This window comes from Brassica napus, chromosome C3 (assembly GCF_020379485.1).
Source record: "Brassica napus cultivar Da-Ae chromosome C3, Da-Ae, whole genome shotgun sequence".
In the NCBI taxonomy this organism is placed as follows: Eukaryota; Viridiplantae; Streptophyta; class Magnoliopsida; order Brassicales; family Brassicaceae; genus Brassica; species Brassica napus.
The window spans coordinates 21,837,550-21,862,472 of NC_063446.1; the positions used below are offsets into that span (position 1 = coordinate 21,837,550).

Sequence of the window (24,923 nt, forward strand, 5' to 3'; positions counted from 1 at the left end):
TATCTTAAGAGACTCTTCATCACACTGATTAATACTGCAACATATGCATGACACGTTGGAAGGCACTGAACACTTATCTCTTCCCTTTGACAGTCCACATCACTCAAACTTCAAATGGAACTACGGTCAACGAGAGAACCTCTTTTTTTTTTTTTTGGGTCATCTAGTAGATTAATATTCATTTTAAACTGTCGACTTACACAAAACCGGCAAGAATCTGGAACCCTTCCGGAGCCAATAACCGGCGTGATAAACGAAAACACCTGGAGTCAAGGGTTGGAGCTAATACAAACTCCAAAATCTTACACAGAACAAAGGAGAAAAAGATAGCAAAAGCGATATGGAGTTCCACATTAAACTTCAAAGCAAGGTGAGAGCATCGAAGCCAGAAGCAAGATTGATCGAAAAAGCGATGAAAGCCTAAATTATTGGGGTTGAGAACCAATCTTCTAAAATAGTTCCACCATGGAACCACCAAACACACACCAGACTTACCACAACTTCGTCAAAAGAAGCCAAGAAAGGACACACTTACAACCCGAGCAACCAACGTAGAGAAACGTTTGGCAATCGACTACTCAAAGACCCATCACAATTGAGCATAGGCTCCTCGGTCCCTTACCAAGTAATCCGGAAAACCCGTAGGTTGCAGACCAAGGGACCGCACAGCTTCTCAGACCTCGATGCTACACCACTGAAATCTTCAATTAACCACAAAGGAGGAGCGACCAGAACACCCCAGCGACCTGAAACATGCTCCTTAACAGTGTCGCACAGCCTAACCAGCTCCATAACGCCTAAAAATCAAATTCTCCTTCAAAGAACACTAGCAATGCTTGCGAGGATTCTTAAAAATCCTCCAAGAAACCGAGGATGAGGTGCTGTGACCCGGGGGAAGAGCCCAAAGACCTCTGAAGCCCCACTTGAAGACTGCCAGACCAAACCCAAGCAATTAAGACCCCACATTAGAACCGGCTAAATACAACCACTGCGTACCAGAAAACAGATAAGGTTCAACAACGACAGTCCAAACCAAGTATAGAACCACCAGAAGAGCTAGAGAAACTACACAGAAAACCTCAAAGAGCATAAAACCGAAGAGAAACCCATCGCACAAACAGGTTAATCTCGGCTCACAAAACCGCACAAACCAGCCACAAGCACACTCATCTTAACTAAACGAAATAGAACCGCTAAATACGAAGCCACCACCTGAGAGGAGTCGCAGATGAAGATTAACCAACCAACAGCAAGGCGGCCCCATCAAACCATACTCAAAATCCCTCGGATAAATAATCAGCTTCACTATCATCCATAGGCGGAGCCCATGACACAGGAGCCGACCTCACCGAGAACGAACCAACCACCATACACCGCTCGATCCCCAAAACGCCATCACCGTGGGAATAACACTCTATCTCTAACCATCTCCGACGAGGCTCAAAAGACTACACAAGCACTAATAATAGATAGGAGAGTTCGAGGAGGTCCTCTTACAGCCCAGCGAGGAGCGCCGGCCGAAGAAGACCTCAGATCTAGGGACAACGTCTGATGCGGCGCTTGAGATGGAGTAGAGAGCTTTTAGGGGTTTTTTTTTTCCAGAGAACCTCTCTTCATAAATAATACTTTTTCAGCTTTGGAGTTATCACAGTTGAATACTTCTCCGTTTGAATCATCATCAGATCAAGTAAACAAAATTTTGTTAAAAGAACAGAACCGAACCATGTCAAGTGTATATCTAGCAGTGGGTCCAGGAATCCACGTGGTGAAAACTTCTGCGACTAGTGTTTATGGACAGTGGTTGGGGATGACGATATTCAGTGGTAATAGCACGGCTTTATGGGATCACATAGGGTAATAGAACTACATTTAGTCGCATTCGTAATTTCTGACGGATGATAAAAATGAAAATATGATAAAACGAAGATGATGAAATCCCTTTTTATTTTTGTGAAATACCATTTCATTAGGTGGTATTTGCTCTAACTGAATTTTGACTACAAAATATTTTTTAGATAATCCAAAATAATTCTTGATAAATATTATTTATGAAATTCTAATTTTCCAATAAGGGGTGATTTAATGGGATTTATATAAATGATAAGTTCAATAACTATGGATTTGTAAAAGGTTTTATAAATACTAAATCACTGTTAAAAAAAAAAATACTAAATCCAGTAAGGTAAGATTTGCCAAAAACCCAGAATTCTTTCAAATACCTAATTCAACAAAGCCCCCTCAGTTTATCGTCTTTATGCGTTGACCTCAATATCTTTTTCTTAATGCCAATTTTTTTTTATATATAAATATTAATATAATTAATAAGAGATTTTGGTGAATATGTTGAATGGTGACCTTAAGACCTTTTTTGGGGAAACATTGACCTCGACACCAAAACTGCAAGAACCTGTATGGTTAGTATCAACTTTTACAAGGATTGGGTTCAAGCACCAGAGACCCGGAAACTGAAAGCCACAGGAAGAAGAACAAGAAGAAGAAGCTATATAAAATCTCCATAAAATTGTGATTCGTGACCATCAGTTTAACATGTAATCGAATTAGTGTGTACAAATAGGTGTGGCGTGGTAACGCACTGATACAATTAACTCGATGGTAATGAAGTATATATCACACTGATCCTCAACACAATGGTGTGAAGTAGTGAAGAAACTAGAGTAGGTCTCTGAAGAAACATGTCCTTGTTCATCCTCAAATAGAAGAGTTCATCATCCCCAAACAGTAACTTAAATATCAAATACCTACAAGTAAATTATTTTTCCACCAAATCCATTCAAACCAATCACATAAACTAGATTTATTCTACTCCAAAAAGTAAAAAACAGCAGCTTAACTATACCTCTCAGCTCATTCAGACCAGATCACCAAAGAAGAAAACCAAAAGGAACCCAAAAGCAAAAGAGAGCAAACATTATATACTAATGAACAAAAGACATCAAATTTCATGCAAGATTCACCATTTCAGATAATAAATTATCCCAAATTCACCATTAGATTCACTGATGTGTCACTTCACAATGTCCATTACACAACTTTGGATCCCATAAATATAAGTTTTTAATTCCTCAACCAAAGGCAAGAACAGATCTTATTGGACAACAGATTAAAACAACTAAAGACAAATCTTTTCACGACGAAGAGACAAAAGGGAAGCTTCTATCAAACTTGTCGGAACTCAATTCCTCACACTCAAACCCACACCCACACTGAGGCGACTCCAGAAACTCCTCGATATCGAAATTCGCCGACGTGATCCCAACGGAAAACGCCATCTCCTCTCCGCTCCTAACGACCTCGACGATGTTGAGCCACAAGAAGAGGACTTTCACCTTGATGCCGCTCAGCTTCGTGAGCTTGTTCTCGGAGATGTAGCCGCTGATCGTCGATTTGTAGTTCAACTGGTACGAGCCCACGAGGGAGAAGCTGCAGGAGCCGTTGAAGTAGGCGTGGAATTTGCCTGTCGACGTGTCGAGATCGTAAGCGACGACTCCTTTTGGGAGGATTCCGACGGGGAAGTTGTAGCTCTGGAGGAGGGAGTACGCCGTCGGGGAGTCTGATTCGGCGGTGGCGACGGCGAGGAGGAGGAAGGCGGCGATTAGGATCGGGAGACGTGACATTTTTGGGTTCACGAAAGATTTGATTTTTCGTTCGGGGAGACTTTTGCGATTGTTGAAAATATCTTTCTGTTCGAAAGAGAACGATGTCGTTTTAAGGAGACAACTGGATACACGTGACCATGTGTTGGATTCGGTGATGAGAGTAATTATTTTTGGCAAAATCTCTCTCTCTCTACTGGTATTGGATCAAGTTGATATCATTTGCAAATAAGACCTCTTTATCAGAAAAAAGATAAACAAAAAATTGCACATGACTTGATCAAATTATTATTGTTCGTGAAAATATATGTAAGAAAGTAAAACATTTTCAGAAAATATGTAAAAAAGATTATTATTATTTTTGTTTCTTTAAACATGATCATCAAACTCTAAAATTCAGTATGTATATAAAAGCTCAAATTAACATAATGAGTTATTAATTAACTAATCCTCACAAAATTAACATAAAGAAACTAAATCATATACACATTGTTAGTGAGTTATTATTAGTTAACTACTAATCCTCACAAACCTCATAACAAATCGCCTTTTTATTTAGTATAACGTAGGCCCAACAGATTTAGAAGAAAAGAGAGAGCCCTTTTTGTTTTTGAATAAAAGAGGCCACGACAGATTACAATCTGACCTTTTCTTGATTTATATTTGTTCTCTCTAGCATTTAATTGTGTTGTTTGGTTCATTGCAGGTATTGTGGTGTAACGCTGTAACTGTCTCTCCTCTTGTAGCGTGTAAGATTGCTCTTGTACATGAGTTAACTACATCAAACATCTTAAAGTGTTTACTTGTGTTCCTTGGACGTTGTTTACACATATGTTCATGAAACTTGAGGAGGACCTCCCACTTTCATGCAATGGAACCAACCGAGTTATGTACTTCCGTTCCTTAATTATGTTTGTCAGCGACTTTATGAGATCTTTGAGTGGAAAGGTTTCAAAGGAAAGAGTGGTGAGATATATATTTCCCAACTAGTAAGTGTTCAAAGGGAGTTAGTTGAATCCTATAGAATCGGTTACAGATATATAGCAAAGTGAAATATTGGCTTTGAGCCCCCAAAATTTTAAATGTTAATATTTACAAATATAGATTCTCAAATTCATAAAACAATATTATAATTCTTACTAAATCGTTTTTAGTCTCCAAAAATTCAAAACCAACTCTAGATCTTCATAAACCAAAACGCAAACGTGAAAATAGAAAGTAAGACAATAAAATGTTGGAATCATCAAGGTTTCCACTCATCCCAACTACTCCATTCCAATCAATTGGAATATCTTATAGTTGAAAATGAAATGAGGGAGTATTTTAAGTCAAGGATTAGCTGTGCCATTAGTGAAACTATTTATTTAAAATTGTGTTTAGTTATTTAAACTCCAAGATTATATACTCAGTACTGATTTTGCAACATTATGAAACCACTGGGGGATGTGATGTTTGAATCTGGTAGATCTCAGACAAAAAAACAAACATGTCCTCTATCTGCATAAACCAATTATCATGATCGTTAAAGAGGTTCATCTCCAGGTTCGGGCAATGCTCCTTGGTCTAGATAGAGAGAGAATTGCCGGTATTTCACCACAACGACACCCTGTGGAGTCGTATCTTTCTACATGGTTTGACAGATTCCAAGCTTGAGATGGCTTAAATAAGTTATACTTCACATAAGTTACAATTTATTTAAAGTCTTTCTGGTCTTCCTGTCTATTTAGCAAGCTTTGTTGTTAACTCTCGCCCTTCTGGGTTTTATTTGGAAATGATATCTACTTTTGGAGGAAAAAAAAATGTCCTCTATCTTGCCTACCGCTATTGAGTAGAGAATGCGATACAACATAGCTAATGGATTCTTACGAAACACTTGACTACTTGTGGGAAGCCAAGCAAAACCCTAAAGGATTTTTTTCAAGACTAAGCATAAAAGAGCATTAGCATCATAACTATTGTTGTTTTATAGTTTTTTTTAAAGAAATAATAATCCAACCTGAAAACGAGAATTAAGCATCGGTTTGTAATCGATTTGAACAAAATTACCTAATTTAAATGTTACATAACTAGCTTCCGACGCATTCTGTTAAACATTGCAATAATCCTTCAATGTCAACTATTGATGAGAACGACGAGAAAGTGGGATGCACCTCGTTTCCTTGGTTACCAGAACTTCCAATGTTGCTTTCGAATAGTTGACGCCCGATGAACTCTTCAAAACTTGTAATCTTCACCGTCTTTGAAGCGGTAGACGAACAAGAGAAGAGAAGGTTCCGATTCACTCTAACCTTAGAAGAGTTTCCTAGAACCCGTGCTGTGCATACAATCGCCTCCGCAAAAAAAAAATGAAAGGGTCTGGGTTTGAAATCACTGTCGTACACAGTATAGCTTATGATAAGTAAAGTGGAATCTGTCGACCATGAATGAATAAAAAAGATAAAACCTAAATATTAGAATGAAAATTATTTATATGATGAAAGAAAAACAATATTTTTGGTTATGACACAGAAACAATTACTTGTAGAATATATCACATGTATATTCTATTAACTCCGTTCCCGAAAGTAAGATTTTTTAGAACTTTTTCTTGTTCCACAAAGATAGATTTTCTATATTATTAAAGTACTTTTTTATACTTTCGAGAAACATTAATTGAGAATATTTGAATTGATTAAATTTCATTGGTGGAAAGTTATTGGAAATTGTATAATAAAGTAGCAAATAAATTAAATTATAAACATTTAGGGTTTGAATGGTAACCAAGAGAATGAAGAGGAACGCTACATTCTTTAACGTTCCTCAAAAATGTTACAATTCATGAGGAATATTTTTTTCTCTTCATTCCTTCTCATTCATTTTTTTGTAGAGAATTATAATGCAAATTTATTCCTTGTTAATTTTGATAAGGAACCCTCATTCCTCATCATTTCTAAAATTTTATTTCTATTCATTCTTTTCCTAATCATTCCTAATGTTCCTCGATGGTTACCAGTCACATACTTATTGAATTCTTAATAAGCGTGAATACTCTAGAAAATCTTATTTTCGAGAACAGAGGGAGTATAAAAATATAGGAGTATTAAATAGATGTAATGAATGCTTAATTTATATCACTTTGGAACTTGGAAGTGGTGAATCCCATTCCCACACACCATTTTATGCCTATCACGTCGAAACATTATAACACTATATATTGTATGCCGTGCATGCACGTTCATATCACAAGTTGTCGTCATGTCAACCCTAAACCCTAATTAATTAGAAAGTTACCCTTCATTGTCAACGCTATATATTAGCCTATATAAAACCCCATGAAACTAGTTTTCAAAAATTCACTTTGCTTCTTCTCCAGTCCAACATATAATTAAAGCAAGCAAAAATAAAATGGCTTTCTCACGCCTTTCATTTGCTGCTTCTCTCGTTCTCTTCTCATCTCTAATCATATCCTCAGTTGCTTATTACGGTGACGAGGCAAACCCCGAGAACGGAAAATTAATTCCGGTCGCCGTTGAAGGTGTCATCATGTGCAAGTCCGGTGATAAATCTTACCCAATTCAAGGTAATCTATTACTTATTTTGTAGCCAAAACGAACTGCTCTTATTACCCCTAACACATTTACCCGATCTGAAGAACCTAGCTAACAGAACTGAAAAATGAGGTTCGGTTTGAGTTTGTATACCATGAAAGAGTGGATCATGTACTCCTAAAACCGGAAAGCAATAATCAAATCAAAACCGAATGGATATCCGAATATCAAAATCTACCAAAAATATTTAATTCTAAAATATTTGAATATCCTAAAAATATTCTTTATAAACCAAATTATTATAACTTTGAATTATTCAAATATTTAAAATTATCCAAATTATTTAATATTTTTATTTGAAGAATTTGAATTGCTCGATATTCAACATGAAAACCCCCAAATTATCTAAAAATTAGAACCGAATTAGATCCAAACCTTTTTGGATATTAGTTGTTTCCCAACTTACTTACTTGAACCGAACAAAAAAACCAAATAACCAAACTGAAACTGAACTGAATTTCATAAATACCAGAACGGTTCCTAAATTTCTAGAACCGAAAAACTAAAACAAAAATACCGAACTGGAACTTACCTAAAATTGAATGCCTTTTTAAAAAAAACTCAACCTAAAATTGAATACCTAGGTTAGTTCTAATGGTAGAAGACAATTGGAGTACAATAAGGCGGAATCCTTCACAAATATAGTTCCTCCGCCTTATGATTAGGCTACTAACAAAAAAGAATTGTGTTTTATTGGTTGTGGGCTCGGGGAAAAGTCTGAGCCAGATGTATACGCGTTCCTAGGAAAATTGTTACTTGCTACGACATATATACTCTTTAACTGAATGGCACTAATCATTTGTGTACTTCAGGTGCGACGGCAAGAGTTACATGTGTGAAGACAGACGTATATGGGGAAGAGATAGTTCCAGTCTCAATGATGAGCAGCAAAACTGATGCTAAAGGTTACTTCTTTGCCACTTTATTTCCTTCGCAGCTTCGTGAAGGAAGGATGGTGACCAAGTGCAAAATTTTCCTTCACAAATCTCCAATCGCTGGTTGCAATTTCCCGACCGATGTGAACAAAGGTGTGAAAGGACAGTCACTAAGCAAGTACCGTATTCTTGAAGACAAGAGTTTCAAGCTTTACTGGGCTGGTCCTTTCTTCTTCACCTCTGAACCTACATACTACTAAATTGATGAACATGATGTTTTCAGAATCTTTTGTTTTCTTTGTTTTTAATTGATTTATCATTTTGTGAAATACATTCATTTATCTCTGTGCAAGTTATAATGTTTTACAGACTATCTACATTATTACATTTGTATGTTCATCCTACTGTCTGGTCATTTTTCTCTGTGCAAGTGTAACACTAGAGTGTTTAATTATAGATATTTTTCAACACATACAAATTACTAATTTTTCAATATCATCTTTGATATTAAATTTGTTTCACGTAAAAAATAATAAGATCGATAATTAGTTTTACTAGCACGTTAATATCAAAAATATTTAATTTGTTTTACCAGCACATTCATATAGATTTACATTAGTCTAATTTTTTTACAATAAACTGCTATTATATTATTCAAACTTGAAGTACTCTGGGTACATTAGTTTGATTAATTTAAATGTTCTAGATAGCTTTTATGTTTTTTATTTGCTGTGAAAGACTTATGTAATAAATCAATTATAATATATATTTCTTTATTTTCATTGTGTAAGGTAGATGGGAAAGCAAAATTCATAACTTGATTAATTTCATTGTTTTTTTGTTGCCAACAGTTTTTTTTTTTGAACATAAACTAGATTTTTGTTGCCAACAGTTCCATTGGTTATATACTTATATCAGCAAAAATAGGAAAACATGCATATATATATATATTCCAGTATACAAGTGCATTCAAAATTTACCAAATACAAGTATTTCAAACATTGTTCATTTAATTTAACCAACACATAAATGAAGCCAGTTATGAAAAAAATACAAAAAAAAACCAATATAAAAAATTTATCGGCAACAAGTTTTGAATTTATGGAGTTAAAATAGTGTTGATGAGAAGAGCATCTTTGCAAAGCTTCAAGAAATTAGTGTTCCTACGAGCAAGCTCAGCGTCATTACCAGCACGTTCGCTCAAAGCGTCTTCACAAGCCTCTCCGTCGCTAATAGCCGTATTGAGCCAAATATCAACGTCAATGTATGCATTCGCGAGCAAAGCTGCGAGAGAATCGTCAAGCTGCGCGACTGCGTCTAAGTAGTTCTTAGAACAATCGTCAAGCGTGTCTTCCAACGCCGGCTCGAGGTTTCTTTGTTTCAGTTTTGATTTGATGTACAAAGACGTGTCGGAAGCGTTTGTAGACGCGACGCTTAACGCTATGACGCCTAATTTGGGTGCAGTTGCGGTGTCTGCCTCGGGACGTGACGTTAGGCTTGAAATGCAAAACGCTTTGTCTTCGGATTTCTCGCAGAGTTTTTCTGCTAAGGCTTTGCCTGTCTCGGTAAATGTTGGTGGTAGAGCTTTTCCGGCGATGACCACCGTGACAACGACGGAGAGGAAAAGGAGAAAGATCCTTCCAGCCATTTTTATTTTTTGTTTGTTTCTTCTTTTGTCTTTTCTTGAAATTTTACCAAGAAGAATCAAATTGTTAACATACTTATTTAAAGAGATTATTAAAGAAAAATGTATTTTGGGTCATTCTATTTTAAGGTTTATTTTTGGCTTCCTCTAGTCTATTTTTGGGTCATTTAGAAAATAAACTTGGACAATGATTGGTCAATGATGGTATGGGACAATGATGGACTTGGACAGAGACAGTTTAGCTTTTATGTTGTTTAGCATTGTTTTTTTTTTTGCTTCAAGTTGTTTTACATTGTTATTACTTGTTATTTTAGGGTTCCTAGGATTGTATAGGTTTGTGCACACATACGATTCAAATAAACCAAAATTTACTTTTTTTACTGCAATAATAATATAAAACTTTTGAAAGATACGAATACATAGAATCAATTGCTGATATACTCTTGATCCAAAAATTGTATTCTCATGTATTCCTCTCTTTTATTTTTTTTTTTAATTCAAAAAATACAAATTCAGAAAAGAAAGACAAAACATCTAATCTATTAAATTAGAGTCATATGCAGAACCGGCCTTGAGAACAAGTAAAAGAAGCACATGTTTGCAGCCGCCATATTATTATGTATTTAACCGGCCACAATTTTTGAAAAATTGTTACCAGTCTAGTGGTTAGTTACACCCTATCAATATGTCAGATAGTGGATTCAATACCCCTTAGAGCATCCACATTGGTGAACCCCCTTTGGGGTTCATACCAATTTTTTAATATATTTATGGTAGGACCATGAATAGTGATGAACTCACTACAAGAAAACATCGGTATTCTGACGGACATTCCGACGGAAAATGAAATCCTCGGAATTTCCCGAGGAATTTCTGAGGAAATTCCGAGGAAACCCAAAATTTGGGTTTCCTCGGAATTTCCTCGGAATATACCGACGGAATTCCGAGGAAACATCAATCCGTCGGAATATTCCGAGGAAATTCCGACGAACTAGTGATCGATCGATGCGTTTTTGGACATATACCCATCGATCGATCACATTGTTACGCTTTGGTCCATCATAGTGATCGATCGATGCGTTTTTGGACATAAATACATCGATCGATCCGTTTATAAAAAAACATTCGAGATTTTGAAACCCCAAACACTAGTTCCTCAGAATTTCCTCGGAATATTCCGAGGAAATTCCGAGGAACACTTGATATCCTTGATCGATCGATGGGATAATCTCATCGATCGATCACATTGTTACGCTTTGGTCCATCATAGTGATCGATCGATGCGTTTTTGGACATAAATACATCGATCGATCCGTTTATAAAAAAACATTCGAGATTTTGAAACCCCAAACACTAGTTCCTCAGAATTTCCTCGGAATATTCCGAGGAAATTCTGAGGAACACTTGATATCCTTGATCGATCGATGGGATAATCTCATCGATCGATCACATTGTTACGCTTTGGTCCATCTTAGTGATCGATCGATGCGTTTTTGGACATAAATACATCGATCGATCCGTTTATAAAAAAACATTCGAGATTTTGAAACCCCAAACACTAGTTCCTCAGAATTTCCTCGGAATATTCCGAGGAAATTCTCAGGAAGAAAAGGGTTTCATCGGAATTCCCTCGGAATATTCCGAGGAAATTCCGAGGAAATAGGGTTTTTAAACCGAAAACAACGTTTTGCGGTTTGAATAACACATATATAACCCTTATTAAGTGTCTTACGTTCATTATGAAGTCAAAAATTTGTTCATTACCCTATAATAAACACTTTTCCGATTGTATGAACGAAATCCCCACAACATAAGAGAAACACTTATACACTTTAATGAACGGTAAAGGGAATACTTACAATTCGTTTTGAAATTTGTTATTTCATGGTTTATGCTCATCTATACAAAGAATCTTCAATGGTATGCATTACAATTGTATAAGAAATGAAATACGGCAAAACAAATTGATGTTTTGAAACCCCAAACACTAGTTCCTCGGTATTTCCTCGGAATATTCCGAGGAAATTCTGAGGAACAATATAAATTAATAGAAATACACGCACAGGATATTCTTTTTCCTCGAATTAATGAAAATATTCCGAGGAAATTCCGACGGATATTTAAGTGGCCGTCGGAATTTCCTCGGAATATTTTCATTTAACCGGGCAAACAAGCCGCCAAATATTTCGCGAAAATTGAAATTGAAAATACTGAGGGAATTCCGACGGAAAATATCCGTCAGACCCAAGGTTTTATAAACTTGAACCGCATCTTCTTCCCCATTTCTCTCTTCTTTCTCTCCGGCGATCTCTCTCTCCTTCCGGCGTTCTCCACCTTCTCTCGCGACGATCTCTCCGGCGAATCCTTTCCATTCCTTTACAAATCATGTAAGGACCTTATCCCACTCTCTTAGGTCCTATTTGTTAGGTTTTTAAGTAGATTTGATGATTTTAGAAGTTTTTTGATAGATTTTTGTTAGGGTGATTGGGTAGGATTGTGATTTGTTGTGTAATAGGTTTAGAATTATGATTTGGTTGTGTTGAATTGATTTAGAATTTTTTTTATAAATTGTTTATTATTTTTGTATTTACAAAACGTTTATATAAATTCGATTTTACAAAACGTTTTTGTATATAAATTCGATTTTTGGATTTATAAAAGATGATTTCATATTTATAGAAATATTTATATTTATTAAAACTAATTTTGTATTTATAAAACATTTTTTTATTTATAAAAACTATTTTATTATTTTTTGTATTTTAAATATGTTTTCTATTTCAATTTTAATTTTATATTTTTGAATTTCAATTTAAAAAAATAAATTTATAAATTTTTTTTTGAATTTTGGAAATATTCCGAGGAAGTGTATCCCTCGGAATATTCCGACGACATATTCCTCGGAATATTCCGAGGAATTTCCGACGAAAAAAGTCCTCGGAATATTCCGAGGAAATGAATTTCCTCGGAATTCCGTCGGAAATTTCCGAGGGATTTCCGAGGAAAGATGAATTTCCGAGGAGTTATTTCCGAGGATTTTTTTCGTCGGTAAGTCGTCGGAATAGCGTTATTCCGACGACATACCGACGATTTTTTCCCTCAGTATGCCGCTGTTTTCTTGTAGTGACTTCTTAATATTGTGTTTCTGCATTAGTGAACTCGAAGAAGGGGTTCATAGGAATTAAAATAATATTTTTTTTTAAAAAAATTTAGTTTTGATTTATTTTTGAATACATGAATAAAATATAATAATTTATAAATTTTTATAAAATTTTATTCGTTACATTGATAATTAATGAACATACAAAGATTATTCATTACTAAATTTTTGCCATACATTTTCAACTAAATCAGCTTTCAACCTATCATGTTTCCCTGAATCCCGAACTTCATTGCGCATGCCTAGCATATTATCTGAATGCAAAATTTCTCTCCTTTTGACCTTCGAACCTCTGCTTGACTCTCCTGACTCGAACTCAGATGTATCAGTAAGACTGTATCCGTCTCGTTCGTCCTCTACTATCATATTGTGCAATATGACACAAGTTCTCATAATTTTCCCTATCTTTTCCTTGTCCCATAGTAGAGCAGAGTTTTTAACTATTGCAAACCTCGATTGCAATACCCCGAAAGCACATTCGACATCTTTTCTGGTGGATTCTTGACGTAGAGCAAATAGCTCAGCTTTAGGACCTTGAGGAAGTGGGATGGATTGGATAAATGTTGACCAATTCGGATAAATTCCGTCAGTAAGGTAGTACGCCATACGGTAAGTGTGGTTGTTGACCTTGAATTTAACTTTAGGGGCTCGACCTTGCAATATGTCATCAAAAACTGGTGACCGATCAAGAACATTGATATCGTTGAGGGTACCTGGTAATCCGAAAAATGCGTGCCATATCCAAAGATCTTCTGATGCCACAACCTCTAAGACAATTGTTGGTTTTCCTGAACCACGGGTGTACTAGCCTCTCCAAGCCGTTGGGCAGTTTTTCCACTGCCAATGGATACAATCAATGCTGCCTATCATCCCGGGAAACCCGCGCTTCTCGCCAATGTCGAGTAATCGTTGAAGATCTTCCGGTGTTGGTCTTCTTAGATACTCATCTCCAAACAATTGTACTATCCCGTTAGTGCAATGTTCTAAACATAAAAGTGCAGTACTTTCACCAAGTCGAAGATATTCGTCATACGTATCTCCTGATTGACCATATGCGAGCATGCATATAGCTGCAGTACATTTTTGAAGTGGAGATAGGCCGTACCTGCCGTGAGCATTTCTTCTTTGCTGAAAGTATGGAACTTCAGTAGTAAGGCGATCAACAATGCGGAGGAACAAGGGTTTGTTCATTCGAAAACGCCGCCTAAACATCACCGACGGGTAAGTGGGATTTTCGTGGAAATAGTCGTTCCATAGATGAATGTGTCCTTGTTCCCGATCTCTTTCAATATAAGCTCTTTTTTTGGGCTTGTTGGTTTGAACATCTACTAGGGAGTCGATGATATTATCAAATTCTTCGTCAAACATATCTTCAAAGGCTTCATCAACGCCATCTGACTCTGAGGATGTCATAACTGAAAAAAACGAGTAGATAAAATTTATTTTTTTTTGAAAAAAAACTATTAGAAACATAAATCTGCAATATATGTGGAACATTAATTTTTTTTAAAAAATATCTCTTGGAATATCATATTTTCTTTTTAATTATAACATATAGTGGAAGTTTAGATTTCAATATTGTATCCAATGCTACCCGATCAAACTTGTCATAATGTATTCAATATTTTCTTTTTAATTATAACATATAGTGGAACTTGTCAAACTAAAGACTATAGATAACTCATAATGTGGAACTTGTCATAATGTGGAACTTGTCACTCGATAATGTGGTGATAACAAAACTAAGAGTTTGAGATTTTACTTGGTCACTTGATTTTGTAATCGGCCAGTGAGTGGTTGGCTGGTTTGACAGAACAAGAGTGAGGCAGCTGGTTTGAGAGAACAAGATTGAGGGAGCGAGTGAGTGGTTGGCTGGTTTGAGAGAACAAGAGTGAGGCGGCTGGTTTGAGAGAACAAGATGGAGGGGTATCGACTAAGAGAACTATGATTTGTAGTTAGAGAGAAGAGAACTATGCTTTGGCATTTGAGAGAAGAGAACATAAACAAATGTTAGAGAGAAGAGAACATATATGAGAGACATGAAACATTTGACCTTTTTATAACAAAATTTTACAAGTCCCGTGAAGTGTAGAGACAAACAAAATACTACACTTCATATTACAATCCGTGACACCAAGTACTACACTAGTGTCTAGTACAAACAGTGACCTGCTGCGACCCAAAAGATACATGTAGTACTACAACTACATCAACAACCCGTGACCTGCTGTGAACCAAAAGATAGATGAAGTACTACTACTACTACAATACCCGTGACACCTACAATAACCCATCAACGTCAGAATTTATCTCCCATACGCCCGTGACAACGCCAGGACATCCTTTCACCTGCAAAATAACACAGAAGAATATAACTTTCCAGTCAACAAAAGCAGTTGTAAAATTATCAAAGCAAGTAAAGAAGCAAACAAACAGTTAATCAGCTAAAGCATTCAAGAAATTTTCAAGTAAACAACCTAAAGCATCTCAGAAACAAGTTTGTCCTTCAAAGCGATCTCAGCTTCACTTAGACTAGCTATGTTCTTAGAGAGGAGACGATCAAGTATTTTCTGTTTCGAAAGATTCTGTTTCTTCTCTAGAATGCTCTCCAGGCGATCAAATGCAGCTTCATTTCCATGCTTCTTGCGTTTGGCTGCTTTGCAAGCCTTAACACCAGGAGGCCTAGCCTCATCCGAGTCAGGCACCGTCTCCGCAGCTTCCTTCATTTTCTCCTTTGCACCATCTCTTGATATAGAGTTCGATCTCCACTTCTGATCATACCTCAGCTCCCTCCACGCGTGTTCAAGTGTAAAATTCGCCTGGTAGTCATTAAAGAAGATGTCATGAGCTGACTTCATGACATCGTTCTCGTTCTGCCCACTAGATTGCTCCTTCAATGCTGCCTCATAGCTTCCCACAAATTTACACACTTGTTCATTAACCCTTCCCCACCTCTGCTTACACTGACTCCACTCTCTAGGTGGAAAGCCACCGAGCTGAGCGCTTGCATTAAAGTAATCCTCTATTCTTCTCCAAAACGACCCTAGTTTCTGCTGGTTACTAACTATGGGATCTTTGCTTGTGTTTAACCAGGCACTGATGAGGACAATGTCTTCTTGAGTCGTCCACTTTCTCCTTTTAGCAGCAGGTTTAGGAACCTCAGACGACCCTACTTCTACGGTTTGACTGGACTGGGAAGATAATAGGTTCACAAAACCGGGAGAACTTAGTGAAAACGTATCCATTTTGGTTTGGGGTTGTGTTTTGTCTTTTGTTTGAAGTTTTAAGAAGATTAGGGTGGTGTTTTAGACTTGCTTTGTGTTTTCAGAAGTTTGTTTGGGTGTCTATAAAAAGGATTTAGTATTTTTTAAAGAACTACTTGCGTTTGAGTTACGGGTGGTTTCCTAACTACCAAACATTCATTACACTTAATTAGACAACAAGTTGTTCACAGACATTCATTACACATAAAATCAATTTTTAAAAACTCTAACAGGTTTAAGACACAGCAATTTAAGTGCATTCATCACATCAACCAACCAGAGGAAGCAAACTAGTACTAGATATTTAATGAAGTTAAGTCTCAGTTCAACCAGAGGAAGCAAACTAGTACAGTTCCTACTCTACACGGAAACAGTTCCTACTCGAGTTCCTAGTTAAGTTCTACTTCAGTTTAGTTTGAAAGTTTACCCGTTCTGTTTCAGTCGAAACAGACCTTCTCTAGAACAGCCGCCTGGACTGTGAGGTTATAGACATCACCGGTGAGCTTATCAAGCAGAAATGTGAGCCTCTTAACCTGTGCCAACATAAGGGATAAAGAAAACTTGTAACTGACTTATAAAAACTTAACTTTAAGAAGATTAAATTCCTAATATATACTAAAAAAAGTCTTGACAAACCTCAAGACTCTCAATCTGTTTACTGAGTATGGGCACACATTTGATCATCTCATCAGCCTCCTCCACACGCTTACGCAGGCGTATCATCTCCTCCTGGACACCTATAACCCAAGGCTGACGGTAATGCAACCCATCAGCCTTGGTTAAACCACAGAAACATCAGTCAGACAACATATTTAACTATAAAATTTAGACAACATAATAAGACAGGTGAGATTAATGAAGGGAATGCGAATGATGTGGGTTACCTTGTAGTTTATGCAGCTGAAGAAGCGCTTCCCGGGACGAGTGTCGTACTCCTCCTTGACCCGAACCTCGTCGATGATTCTACCACCACACGGACATCTAGTCGGCATCCCATATGCCGAATCGGCCACGTTGTACAGGTGGTCGAAGTACTCCTTCTTCCTCTTTGTATCTCTTCTCTCATCTGAGGGATCCATCTGAAACAGAGAAATGAAAATGATTAAGCGAATCGATTTAGTCAAAACTAATCGAAACCCCCAAAAATATATTATCAATCGAACCATGAATCGAACCCAGTACAAGATCTAAACCCACTAATCGAAACCCCCAAATTCGATTTTGAACCCTAACTCGATAAACCCTTTTTGATTTCCAATCCGCGAGAATCGAACCATAAAACGATAAATCGAACCCCTAGACGAGGTAATACAACAATAAATCAAAACCCATCTCGATTTCGAACCCTAAATCGTAAAAAAAAAGTGAGATTTCCCCAAAGTTGATTTCGAAAGCCAAAACGACATCAATCTAAACGAGAATCCAGTCGAGACCCACCTCTGTTAGTGGAGGAGACAATTACTCGTCGAATCGATGGAGAAAAGTCGAGAAAAAGGGAGAGAGATCGTCGTCGCACGCGAAATCGCCGCGAGGAAGAAACCCTAGAATTTTCGATACAAATGAGAGAAATGAATCTCTCTCCCCTTTCCACCGCGTGACGTCGACCCGCGTCTCCAATAACTTGGCGACACGTGGTGTGAACCCATATCGGACGGGGTCACTCGTAAGGGGCGGGTCGCGAGAATTAACCCATTAAATCTTTATTTTCAATGGTCCGGCCCTATGAAACTGAGCCCATGAACTTCTCTAAAACCTCTAATGGGGCTGCTCTTAGGTGCAATGTTTTTTTTAGCCATTTATTTGATATGGGCTTGTGGCCTTAACATGCCTAGGACCGGCTCTTGTCCTATGATTTTTTTATGTGTGATTTTTTATTTGGATTATTCCTTAGACTTTTTTTTAAATTACTCATAATTTAATTACAATATGTTTTCATATCTTAATCTTTTATTTGAAATACAAATAAACAACTTTCTTTATAAAATTCTAACAAAATCTTTTAAAAAATCTATTTGCAATTTATTTTTGTAATTAATTAATTTAAATTCTGATTATCATTAAAATATAATTAAAAATTAAAATTAATTCAGTTTTGATTTAAAAATAAAAATTAAATCACAGAAAGTATTTTAATTATATTTTACTAATAATTGAAATAAAAATTAATTGCTTTTGGAAATAAATATTTTACAATGTTTTGTTAGAAATTTTTTTAAAAAACATTCATTTGTATTTGAAATGAAAAGAAATAAATATATTAAAATATATCTAATGTACTAAATTAGAGTCATATTTTGGACTTCATATGTTATATTTTAATTTTGGACTATCAAACACGAGTTCATCTAAATCATTAAAATTTCATTATATAAAATATTTATAAAAGATTTCACACCATTTAAAACTGGATGAAAAATTAAGATTAAGATTAGTAGTTCAGAACGACTCATTTAGAGTTAGAGCTAGTATCGACTTTTGGTTGGCACTTCATATACAAAGACTTATACTCGACTTCCAGATCCCAATTTGACGACCTACGATTCTTCTAGAAGATAGAAAAAACGAATTCAAATAGTCTATAAAACAAATAAATGTTTTAAATGAAACTTAGCCATGCCCATAAAATACTAGGACCGTCACTGGCCGCGCCTGGCATGCATTCTGTGCTAGTTTTTTTAACATTGGTTAATTATGCAATTATAAACTACAAGAAACATTACATAAACATACTACGGTCGACAATTCTACCAGTGTTACGAAGATTTACGTCCCTGTAAGATCCATTCCTAACGATTTTCTTTGCGCTATGCCGAAGATTTCTAGTAGTCTTTTCTCTAATATTCTGCATAATTTGCTTTTCTGAAATTTAAAACCCATAGAATCATTAATGAACTCTTGGCCAAACCACTAGTCCACAAGATTCTATTCTAGTTAAGACAATAAAAGGATGCAAACCAAAGGACTAAAACCGAACTCCTCGCCCACTTCAAACGACCAATCAATTCCAAAGAACCTCAGACACCATCAAATTTTGCATTTTCTTTCATTTAATTCGTTTTTTGGTGTGGTATGTGTTTAAGCGAGAAGCACACATGGAAATGTGTACGTGTGCAAATGATCAATGGGCCTACAACGGGCTTGAATTAAAGGCCCACATAGGAACGAGAGGTTTATGCGAAAAGAGTTAACAATATGTCATTTATAAAAGGTATCGTCTTCCACTACGACTAGCTTTCCTTCGTGAACGGAGAGGAGGCGAAAGAAATGGTGTCGCTGAAGCTCCAGAAGCGGCTCGCAGCCTCAGTGCTCAAGTGCGGCAAGGGCAAAGTATGGCTCGACCCAAACGAAGGCAACGACATCGCCATGGCCAATTCGCGTACGTTCTTCTTCATGCTTCTTCTACTTTTGCTGTTCTCTGCGATTGAAGCTTGTTGATGTAGCTTTGCAGCTTGATCCTAACTGTTACGGATTCAACATACCATCACACTGTGTGATCATAGCTTTTGAGTCTATCCTGCGTTTAATGATTGACATTAGTTATGATTAAAATACTGTTTTGTATGGTAGCTCTTGATACGTTGAATGAAATTGAATCCAATCTGATGAAATTTGAGCTCGAATCCGCCATGTTCTTCCTTAGATTACATGATCTAGGGTTCCTGAATTGTTACGGATTCAACATACTATCACACACTGTTTGATCATGGATTGTGCGTATATTCATCGTTTGAAGATTGCTGTTAGTTCAACATGTTATCGTTTGATGATTGATTGTTAAGATACTGTGTTGTTGTTATCTATGAATAGGCCAAAACATAAGGAAGCTAGTGAATGATGGATTCATCATCAGGAAGCCAACGAAGATCCACTCACGCTCCAGAGCTCGCCGTATGAAGATCGCCAAGATGAAGGGGCGTCACTCTGGTTACGGTAAGAGGAAGGGTACCAGGGAGGCGAGGTTGCCGACGAAGGTGTTGTGGATGAGGAGGATGAGAGTTCTGAGGCGGCTTCTGAAGAAGTACCGTGAGTCAAAGAAGATTGACAAGCACATGTACCATGACATGTACATGAAGGTGAAGGGAAACGTTTCAAGAACAAGCGTGTGTTGATGGAGAGTATTCACAAATCGAAGGCCGAGAAGGCGAGAGAGAAGACTTTGTCTGATCAGTTTGAGGCTAAGAGGGCTAAGAACAAGGCTAGCAGAGAGAGGAAGCATGCTAGGAGAGAGGAAAGACTTGCCAAGGTGAGCTCTTGCGCTTGTATTATGATATATATGGTTTGGTGAATTTATTGATTCATTTCGTTGGTATATGGTTTTAGGGTCCTGGAGGAGATGTACCTGCCGCCGCACCACCTGCCTAGACAGCAGAGTAAGTATTGTGATCTTTTCATGATAATTGACTAAACTGTTATTGTATTGTTTTGAGGTTCTAAACTCTTGCATTGGGTTGTTTGTTCTTGCAGGGTCTCAGCGAAAAGGTCTAAGAAGTGAGAAGAATAGTGACTTTTCTTTAGCAGATAATTTTGCATATGGTTTTTGTGATTTAGCTTTGAGAAAACTCTTTTCTTTGCGACAAGTATGAGAAGCCTTGTCCATTAGTTTTGTCAGCAGCTCGCTGTCTTTTAGTCTTCGAATACTTTTTATTCCATATCATGATTATCATCTCAGCAATATGGCCTTTACGACCTACCTGGTTCATAGGCGAATTAGAAGAGACTAGGGGTGGACGCAAGGCGGGTACTTGCTTTTTTACGTATATTTGATACTTGGTTTGCCTTGAACAAAGTATTGATTCGACTTGTACTTGACTTGTTGGAAACGAGTACTTGTTATTTCGAATACTTGTCCAAAAACATGTTAGTTGCAAGTTACTTGCATTGTTTGATTACTTGCTGCTTAAGTATTTATTAATTAATTGGATATATTTCCAAGTTTCTAAAAATTACTTGATATATAATATCTTACGAGAGAAGATTATGAAGTTTGTTTTATTTACTCAACTTGGTAAAAACACGAGAGTTATTTTTAATAAAATATTTACACCTAAAAAAAAAATGGAATTCAATAAGAAAGTAATGTTTATTTCTTACAACAAAGAAATATTTGTTTAGAGCTTTGGTTTTTATGGTTTAGTTATCATTTTTTAGTCGTAAAACAAGTAACGAGTAATATCAAGGCGAGTCGTAACTTTTTTTGTGATACTTGTTACTTGCCTTATACTTGCAAGTAGCAAAACTCAACGACTTGATACTTGACTTGACAACGACGAGTACTTGAAAAAACGAGGCGAATACGAGTAAAGTAGCAGGTATAAGACAAGTAACAAGTATTCGTGCCCAGCCCTAGAAGAGACTATTATTAGTTTAAACTAAACACAGTTCTTTCTGCTCAGACATGTTTGTGTGTGTGTGTTTCTGCCCTGACGATTCCGTTTCATCCTGAAACCGAGTTCCAAGAGCCAAGAAGTCAAGACCAGTGTTACAACCGATTTGTGTAGTTCGGGTGAGGAAGAATAGCAATTCTCTTTTGTTTGAACCCAAGAACTTTAGAGACCATCAACTTGGGAATAGAGGACTCCGTGGAGGCTATTTTAAGCCTCACCAGACATGGATGAGGAGCTTTATACTCCAGGGCAAAACTTTCTTGGCCCTAGATGTGAAACCACACAAGAAATGGTTGGTAAATCAAAATCCGGCCTCGAGGAAGATTAGTAGCTGTAAAAGAAGTAGAAGCTTGAAAGATAAAAATAAGCTAATTGGCTTATAATACAAATACACTACTCAGGTTAACTTTTGCTAAAGTTTCATATATAAACTACTGACTAAAATTCAAACAATGTAATCACATCTTTTCTTATTCCTACTCAGAAGTCGTCGGTGTGATTAAACATGACTGATGATATTAAACCTTGCACAAACTCTCTCTTCTTGATCTTCTCTAGTAGCTCAGTATCTGACAAGGGTGACAACGATTTCCCCTCTCTGCAAACAAAGCCAATGGTCAAAATATAGCTTCAGACAAGGTGACACAATGCACACAGAATCAATAAAACATTAAAAGTTGCTTACTTTTCTGTTGAATCTTTGGTAAGGCACTTTTCTTGTGTGTTTGCTCCACTTGATAAATCAGGCAGTACAAGCTTGGGCTGGTTTGGTGACGGCGGGTTGTAGTAGACAAACGATAGTAACGAGTCAGGAACACCTTTTGAAGCATGATTAGTAGACAGTGGCCCATCGATTAGAGACTGTACATACTTCTTTTTCCCTGGAGAAAGTGCTGAATAAGACTCATCCTTGTAAAGTCTCTGCTTTTTTTCAAGGTAAAACTTTTGTCAAGGAACCCAAATGAACTGATTTAACCATACCATCAATTATCTAATAAAGATGACTCAATTAAATAAACAAAAGGATATCTTGAGAACATCTCTATGCTGAGTGGTTATGTGATCAACCATAGCATCTTCACTCGTTTGCTACAAACCGGACATACCTACATAACACAAAACCAAAGCTGATAATTACATTCCAGATAAATCCTGAACCGGTCTAAGTTTCTAAATGTGCGTTCTTTTAACTCCAAACTGTTCACAACGGCAAAGTGTCTCCAAGTTAACTAAGATCCAGGATGTACTCTTATTGCAAAAAATCACTAGAGGACAATGAACAATTAGACAACTAACTGATTCATGCGAAGCCTCCTCGATGTCTAACTAGAAGAAGAGTAAATGAATGTAAACTGTGATTACCCCATTGTTAGCATCTAGGTGATGCTCTTCGTCGATATGGTGACACAACTCAACTAAATCATAATCATCTGTGTAAAACGGGCACTGATAGTCCACTTCCATTTCATCATCTTCTTCAACATCTTCAAACTCAATACATGAACCTAAAAGAAGAACATAAACCCTTTTTTTTTTTTTGATCAAAGAAGAACATAAACCCTAAAAACCAAAACTTTAAGCTATATCCAATCTGAGAAAGAGGGGACTTTTGAAGCTAACCAGAGTGATACTTGATAAGTTCTTCTAACCGATACTTCTTGGAAGAATCAAACCCACAAATGTCTAACAAATCTTCTTCCATTTTGATTCTGAATCCAAAAGGACAAAGAAATCTCAGATCACTTTTGTAATTAAAAGCTTGTGGATTTATATCACCTGTCAAAGTACATTGGGATGTTAAGCTTCTTTCTTACAAGAAAGTGGCGAGACACGAATCTTGTTCATGGGAAGTCTTTAATGACTAAACCACCCTTAGTTGGTCAAGCTCTTACTCTGTGTCTGTGCAAGTCGGAAGTCTGAACTACCGTCCTTGTTGACTTTTAGCCGCCTCTAGTCCACATGGAATTTAATGGCGTTTGCGCCATTTTGCATTTTTCTAAGTGCGTCATCGTCTTTTTTTTTTTTTCATCAAGAGTTATATTATTAACTGAAGGGCTAAGCCCAAGATTACAAAGCCCAGCCGAAAGGCAACTAATGAACATAAAACAAAGGCCTCAAGCCCACATCGGAAACTCTAGAATCCACTAACGAAGGGTCACCGTCGTTCCCGTGAGCCACCGGCTCGAACCACAACGAGACCCCCACAACCCACTAACCCCCGGTGAAACATCCATCGATCGATCCACCGGTACAACCCGAGCTCGACAGCTCCATATCATCTTCACTGCAGCCGCCTTCAACACAGAGATTCTATCATCGGAGAGATCGATCGCAAATACGAGATCACCTCCGCTACCATTGATCACCACCACCAAGAAGAAGGCTTCACACAAACATCTCCAAATACCACCGGAGAGCATCAATCGTCATCAGACGAGAGCTCCTCCATCAGAACAACACCGACATCATAAAACCAAAAAAACCTAAAACGGAACTAGGTAAACCCGAGATCAAACTAAGGAAACCAAAGACGGCAGCGCGGAGCTTTGCGAGCCTCCACTCTCCGTGACCAAAAGCCGGCGAAGGCGGAGCTGTGTGAGTCTCCCCTTCCCGGAAGCTAGAATCGGCGACGGTGGATCTAAGTAAGCCTCCACCTCCCGAAAAGAAACCGACGACGACGGATCTAGAGTAGCCTCCATCTCCCGGAGCCAGTACCTGAACATGCAAACCGCTCCATGTAACCCGAAGCCTCCAATCGATCGCGTCGTTACTCCAACCACCGAGCCACCAATAACGGTTGGTTGCGGCACCAGAGCTTAGACAAAACGATCTTGGGGGACGGTACAGATGAAGCAAAAGGAAAAAAAAAAAAAAAGAAGAGGCTCCAGCGTCGGCACAGACGCTCACGCGCCGGCCGAACGCCGGATCCCAAACTCAGATCTGGTTTCTCTCTCTTAAACTCTCTCTCTTAGTTAATGTTTTTTTTTACCTTAATCAACTAATGTTTGCGTCATCGTCTTAAAACGTGTACTCCATACACTTTATTCACGAGTAACTAATTGTACTATAGTAGTAATAAACCAAGTGGCTAAAACGCCCAATATCTAAAATATATTCTATTAAAACAACAGCGTAATCCATTGATATAGGTTCAATCCAATAACTATTTTTCCCCATAACCTACTTTTAAAAAAAAAATAAACCAATTCTTTTATAACTACATCTAAATCTACCTATTTCTTCCTTTTATGAAACCTCTTCTTTTTTTCCTATATTCTAGAAACCCTCATAACTTTTTTTTTTTGACAATAAGAACACTTCCAATGGAGGTTCTATCCATTGGAGTTCTAAAAATTCATATGTGTATAAGTATATGCTGTATATGTGTATGTATA

At 37.1% G+C, this 24,923-nt stretch overlaps 6 protein-coding genes and 1 pseudogene across 6 annotated transcripts; 2 read left to right on the plus strand and 5 right to left on the minus strand.

Annotated features, from left to right (window-relative positions):
• Positions 1-2,977: 2,977 nt before the first annotated feature.
• BNAC03G30980D lies at positions 2,978-3,751 on the minus strand. The gene has a single exon (XM_013876522.3). The coding sequence runs from the start codon at positions 3,633-3,635 to the stop codon at positions 3,147-3,149; it is 489 nt and encodes a 162-aa protein (XP_013731976.1). The 5' UTR covers positions 3,636-3,751; the 3' UTR covers positions 2,978-3,146.
• A 3,173-nt stretch (positions 3,752-6,924) lies between these two features.
• LOC106435611 (protein SEED AND ROOT HAIR PROTECTIVE PROTEIN) lies at positions 6,925-8,499 on the plus strand. Its single transcript, XM_013876521.3, has 2 exons — positions 6,925-7,173; positions 8,014-8,499. The coding sequence occupies exons 1-2, from the start codon at positions 6,999-7,001 to the stop codon at positions 8,334-8,336; spliced, it is 498 nt and encodes a 165-aa protein (XP_013731975.1). The 5' UTR covers positions 6,925-6,998; the 3' UTR covers positions 8,337-8,499.
• Positions 8,500-9,005: 506 nt separating this feature from the next.
• LOC106435607 (putative pectinesterase/pectinesterase inhibitor 26) lies at positions 9,006-9,796 on the minus strand. The gene has a single exon (XM_013876516.3). The coding sequence runs from the start codon at positions 9,722-9,724 to the stop codon at positions 9,176-9,178; it is 549 nt and encodes a 182-aa protein (XP_013731970.1). The 5' UTR covers positions 9,725-9,796; the 3' UTR covers positions 9,006-9,175.
• Positions 9,797-13,685: 3,889 nt separating this feature from the next.
• LOC125582975 lies at positions 13,686-14,294 on the minus strand. The gene has a single exon (XM_048749465.1). It carries the CDS (start codon positions 14,292-14,294, stop codon positions 13,686-13,688), a length of 609 nt encoding a protein of 202 aa, XP_048605422.1.
• Positions 14,295-15,161: 867 nt separating this feature from the next.
• On the minus strand, positions 15,162-16,126 carry LOC106373289 (glutathione S-transferase T3-like). The gene is made up of 2 exons (XM_048749466.1): positions 15,377-16,126; positions 15,162-15,230 (listed from the first exon to the last, which is right to left on the minus strand). Exons 1-2 carry the CDS (start codon positions 16,124-16,126, stop codon positions 15,162-15,164), a joined length of 819 nt encoding a protein of 272 aa, XP_048605423.1.
• Positions 16,127-18,698: 2,572 nt separating this feature from the next.
• LOC106435609 lies at positions 18,699-21,069 on the plus strand (annotated as a pseudogene).
• A 939-nt stretch (positions 21,070-22,008) lies between these two features.
• LOC106435608 (protein DEHYDRATION-INDUCED 19 homolog 5) lies at positions 22,009-24,867 on the minus strand. The gene is given in 7 exon segments (XM_048749467.1): positions 22,009-22,126; positions 22,214-22,409; positions 22,548-22,601; positions 22,604-22,634; positions 22,891-23,033; positions 23,149-23,237; positions 23,305-24,867. Coding segments are annotated over 7 exon segments (645 nt in total). The 5' UTR covers positions 23,319-24,867.
• Between the last annotated feature and the right edge of the window lie 56 nt (positions 24,868-24,923).

Coding starts and splice junctions, on each gene's coding strand:
- BNAC03G30980D (XM_013876522.3), bottom strand. CDS start 3,635: ATGTCACGTCTCCCGATCCTAATCGCCGCCTTCCTCCTCCTCGCCGTC.
- LOC106435607 (XM_013876516.3), bottom strand. CDS start 9,724: ATGGCTGGAAGGATCTTTCTCCTTTTCCTCTCCGTCGTTGTCACGGTG.
- LOC125582975 (XM_048749465.1), bottom strand. CDS start 14,294: ATGACATCCTCAGAGTCAGATGGCGTTGATGAAGCCTTTGAAGATATG.
- LOC106435611 (XM_013876521.3), top strand. CDS start 6,999: ATGGCTTTCTCACGCCTTTCATTTGCTGCTTCTCTCGTTCTCTTCTCA. Junction 7,174..8,013: donor TAAATCTTACCCAATTCAAG/GTAATCTATTAC, acceptor TGTGTACTTCAG/GTGCGACGGCAAGAGTTACA.
- LOC106373289 (XM_048749466.1), bottom strand. CDS start 16,126: ATGGATACGTTTTCACTAAGTTCTCCCGGTTTTGTGAACCTATTATCT. Junction 15,231..15,376: donor TCGCTTTGAAGGACAAACTT/GTTTCTGAGATG, acceptor GTTATTTTGCAG/GTGAAAGGATGTCCTGGCGT.